The 5,177-nt window shown below is 36.3% G+C and overlaps 1 protein-coding gene across 2 annotated transcripts in view; it reads left to right on the top strand.

Annotated features, from left to right (window-relative positions):
* Positions 1 to 5,177, top strand: part of WWP1 (WW domain containing E3 ubiquitin protein ligase 1) — a 70,930-nt gene that overhangs the window by 23,484 nt on the left and 42,269 nt on the right. For both annotated transcript variants that reach the window (XM_017875199.1, XM_017875198.1), the window contains 2 exons: positions 2,382 to 2,477; positions 4,778 to 4,952. In XM_017875199.1, coding sequence (XP_017730688.1) covers positions 2,382 to 2,477; positions 4,778 to 4,952 — 271 coding nt within the window. The remainder of the gene's footprint in view (positions 1 to 2,381; positions 2,478 to 4,777; positions 4,953 to 5,177) is intronic.

Here is a 5,177-nt window from a genome sequence, read left to right as displayed (position 1 = left end):
TTTTTTTGAGGCAGAGTCTCACTCTGTCGCCAGGGCTGGAGTGCAGTGGCGGCATCTCAGCTCACTGCAAGCTCCGCCTCCCGGGTTTACGCCATTCTCCTGCCTCAGCTTCCCGAGTAGCTGGGACTACAGGCGCCCGCCACTTCGCCCGGCTAGTTTTTGTATTTTTAGTAGAGACGGGGTTTCACCGTGTTAGCCAGGATGGTCTCGATCTCATGACCTCGTGATCCGCCCGTCTCGGCCTCCCAAAGTGCTGGGATTACAGGCTTGAGCCACCGCGCCCGGCCAAGGGAATTATTACCTAAAAATAGCAAAAGTAAAACTTGATCGGGTTGTTAGGTATTCATTTGGTTTTGATAGTTAAGCTTTCATACAGAATAGCCCATTGGTACATGTTAGACATATTCCTGAAAGACCTTTAAAATGAAATTTTATATTTAACTCCTTCTTTCCTGTGAGCTTTTATATAAGCAGGTAAAGTAAATCATAACTTTCAGATTGTCTGATTTTAGTGAAATGCTTTATAAGGAATATCTAAGTTTTACAGTACTGAATATCTTGAGTGTTCCAGTGTAGGGTATAATAGGCAAGTTTAATAATTTTTGTGATCCTAAGTCAGTTCTGAACTTTGGAATCTTTATTGTTTATGGTTACTACTTAAGCATTTTGTGACTTAGGTTTGTTAGATGCAGACTAAACAAATTTTTTAAATTTTTGTGTGTATTTGTCATTTTAAGTATGTATGTGTTTATGGGTGCGAACTAGGGAGTAGTTTCAGTATATATAGTTATCGTGTACAAAATAAAGAAAATAACTTTGGCACTCTTAATAAAATAAATTTAATTGGGTTCTTTTTGGGGGGATTCTCACAGATTGATTTAATATTTGAAAATATAAATTTACCATGTTAACAAATAATAGGGAAAAGCGATTTGATCCTCTCTCAAAACTTTGCAGATGGGGAAGGAAGGTAGAAGGGAGAAGTGCTGGATTCTTTATGGGAGATCCTTGAGCCTCCCTCTTGGTGCAGGACAACTTATCAAAACTCACCATTCCAAGTTAGCGCTTCTTGATAAGCACTCACATTTAAAAACAGAATCTCTTATTGTGAAACATCACATACACACAGAAAAGTACTTTCCTTCAAAATATATAGATGAAGCTGATTTCTCACAAAATACACATTTGTAACCATCACACAAGTCACAAAAGAGAACATTGACAGCACCCCAGGAATACTCTCTCATGTCCCTTCCGAAACACTACCTTCTTGAGTTCTTGTGTTAAAGAAAAAGGAAAACAAGAGTCTTAAACTCAGAAGTACAAGTTTTTGTTTGTTGGTTTGTTTGTTTATATTTTATATTTTTAAGACAGAGTCTTGCCCTGTCGCCCAGGCTGGAGTGCAGTGGTGCAATCATGGCTCACTGCAACCTCCACCTCCTGGGTTCAAGCAATTCTCATGCGTCAACCTCCCAGGTAGCTTGGATTACAGGAGTGTGTGCCACCATGGCTGGCTAATTTTGTGTGTGTGTGTTTTTAGTAGAGACGGGGTTTCTCCATATTGGCCAGGCTGGTCTTGAGCTCCTGACCTCAGGTGATCCACCCTTCTTAGCCTCCCAAAGTGCTGGGATTACAGGCATGAGCCACCATGCCTGGCCCACCAGTTTTATTTTAAAATTATTTTCTATACCATATTAAGAAAAGACTGAAGAGAAATTAACAGGAATCACAGAAGAAAAAATGAGAATGGTAGAAACAAGAGATTGAGAGTCTTCAGAATAGAATATAAAAAGATAAAATGTAATTTCCATAAATTCTGAAACCTACCAAAATGAAAATTGGGATAGATATGCACAAAGAAAAGACACTGTGCACACAGATGAAATAATTTTCATGGAGTATTATCACCACATACTTCTTGGCTAAAAATCTTTTAGATGGGTACTTTTGAAATTATAGCAAAATCAATATATTACTTCATAGACATTTTGTGCCTTGGATTTAATATTAAGCTGAAGGTTTCTTTATTCTTGATTCAATTTCTATTTTCTGATAATTTGGAATTCTATAAGTAACTTTTTAAAATGTGGGGTATTGTATTCCTTTTCTGCTAACTATACTTTTTGAGTTTCCAATACTGTAATAAACAGGGAATAATTAAGAGGTTAAAAAAGTACTAATAATTGAGAAAGTGAACACTTATGTGTATATATAATAGCCTTTATATAGCTGTGTGTGTGTGTGTTTATAGTCTTTTAATGTAAAGCTTATCTGTGATTTTTCTGATTATAAGGAAGAGTCATTCATTCAGTCATTCTGATTACTAGGAAGACTGTCCTAGTGTGTTGTCTCTTACTGTTATTTTTGTATTTTTATTAAAGGTGGGAACAAAGAAAAGATCCTCATGGTAGAACCTATTATGTGGATCATAATACTCGAACTACCACATGGGAGAGACCACAGCCTTTACCTCCAGGGTAATATAGCATCTTTATGCATCTGCAGTTATATTTTATCACATATGTGGTTTTCAAATTTATTTAGTACAGCATAATTTGATTCTTTCATTCTGCATATATTCAGTTTCTTTAAATTTCCTTGTATAAATAATGAATGTTCAGTCAATGAGACTAGATAGTCTGTAGGGCTTCTTCAAGAGACTGTCAAGCATTGGCATGAGTTACTGAGAGAAGTTGCAAAATTTGGTCAGTTGTCAGTCCTTCCTTGTAATTTTTTTAAGGAAAGAAAGGTAATATTTAGGACAGTTTGTATGTATGGTTCTGCAAGGATAGTGATCTAAAGTATGTTATTTCATAAGATTTAATGACTTAAATATTAAAGTGGCCCAAAACTATAATCTACAAAGGTCTCCATGAGTGAACTTATACCTAAAATTGTAGAAGGTTTTAAATTAATAAAGTTTTTATTACATACTAAAATTCATGCTATTAGGCTGTCATTCAAGGCCATTCACAAACGAGTCTTCCTTTACCTTTGTATTTTTTCATAACTGTCTACGTAACTGCACTGATAGCTAGTCGAATTGTACTATTTACATTCATTTATCTCACACATTCTGTGTGTACCTGAAGTATATTTCTTAGATACTCAGATTTCCCTTCCATATTCAATTTAAAGCCCACCATTATAAAACACATTCAAAATCTAGAAAATTTAAGGCAGAGAAATGTTATTTTTGTGGGATATTTCTCTTTTATGGAACAAAGCAATCAGGCCTTGATTCTACAGTATTAAATGAGAACTTACTGGAAAACATGTTGCCGATATTGCAATATAGCAAACTGTGAAGTTCATTTTAACTCTGACAGGATCATCAAGTTATAGTCATTCATTTAGCCCATTCATTGAGTGCCATGACATGGGGTTTATTTCACTGAAACTGTTGTCCAAAAATTAGGCAGAGGTTGTCTTTAATTTCATCTTTAGCATCTATTATTCTCTTTGTGACCCCATTGTATTTTTAGTAATAAGTTTAAGGAATTTATAATTGCTTGCTGAAAGGAGTTTACAATCATTTTATAAATTAATGATAAAAATTGGTTTAATAGATCCTACATGTGTAGAACAGGTGGGAGTTGGCGTGAACCCTCGAGGATGAGTAGAATTCTGGTTGGTAAAGAAATAGCGAAGGGTATTCTGTGAGGCAAAAGCATGACAAAATTCAACTCATGACACCCTTGGAACCAGCAAATAGTTGGTTAGACTCTCACATGAGACCCTTGTAGGATCTCAGGGAGATGAGACTGAAAATGCGGACAGTACATTTTTATGCCATGCCAGTGAGCCATCATGGGTGGAAAGACATGGAGTCCACCTGCGTTTCAGGAAGAAAATTGGCAGCAATATAATGGTAGGAAGATGAGTTAAAAAGTAATAAAAAGAGTTCAGTTAACTCATCCTGAACATGGGTATTGGCTATAGAGCAGATTGCTTGATATACAGCAAGCACTGTCAGTAAATACTTACAAAGAAAGAAGGAGAGGCCGGGCACGGTGGCTCATGCCTGTAATCCCAGCACTTTGGGAGGCCGAGAGGTGGGAGGATCACCTGAGGTCAGGAGTTCAAGACCAGCCTGACCAACGTGGTGAAACCCCGTCTCTACTAAAAATACAAAAAATTAGCTGGGTATAGTGGTCTGTGCCTGTAATCCCAGCTACCCGGGAGGCTGAGGCAGGAAAATCACTTGAACCTGGGAGGCAGAGGTTGCAGTGAGCCGGGATCACGCCATTGCACTTCAGCCAGGGTGACGAGCGAAATGCCATCTCACAAAAAAAAAAAAAGAAAGAAAGAGGATAGCCAGATTGATACTGAAACTGTTCTTTCAGTGGCCTCTTTTTAGACAGTCTTTAGAAATTATATTAGGGCTAATGCTTTCCCTCCCCTTAAGGAGCTTAAAACCTGTATGATGGGTTGATAGCTGCAGCAAACGACCATGGCGCATGTATACCTGTGTAACCTGCATGTTCTACACATGTATCCCAGAACTTAAAGTAAAATTAAAAAAATAAATAAATAAAAATAAGCAACCTCTTCTAGTGCGGGACTAAACATTACAGTGATTAAAGGAAATAAAAAGATTATTAGTGGTAGAATGGGAAGGTAATTTAGCTAAAATAAATAGTTCATAGTTTCATATGTTTTAGGTATTTTAACATGTCTTGAACTTGATATTTAAAGTGAGTGAAGTAACAACTGCTTTTCATTTTCTTATATTAAGAGATTATTGTTTATTTTTATTGTTGTTTATTTGTGGTAGTTGGGAAAGAAGAGTTGATGATCGTGGAAGAGTTTATTATGTGGATCATAACACCCGAACAACAACGTGGCAGCGGCCTACCATGGAATCTGTCCGAAATTTTGAACAGTGGCAATCTCAGCGGAACCAATTGCAGGGAGCTATGCAACAGTTTAACCAACGATACCTCTATTCGGTAATTAGCAAATTATAAGATTGTTTACATAACTTCCTCCCTTATTTGTTTCTCCTTCTCTATTATGGTGATTTTTTTTTTTTTTTTTTTTTTTTTTTTTTTTTTTTTTGCTATCCCTTGACCATAATCACTTATCTGTTTTGGTGATTTTTAGAAATGGTATAGACTGTGTTACAAGATATTTTTTAATCTTTAATAAATAGTGTTTCTGATATATATATATAT

This window comes from Rhinopithecus bieti, unplaced genomic scaffold (assembly GCF_001698545.2).
Source record: "Rhinopithecus bieti isolate Rb0 unplaced genomic scaffold, ASM169854v2 scaffold_9656, whole genome shotgun sequence".
Classification (NCBI taxonomy): Eukaryota; Metazoa; Chordata; class Mammalia; order Primates; family Cercopithecidae; genus Rhinopithecus; species Rhinopithecus bieti.
The sequence above is the reverse complement of the archived record's forward strand: the minus strand, read 5'-3'. Positions and strand labels throughout refer to the sequence as shown.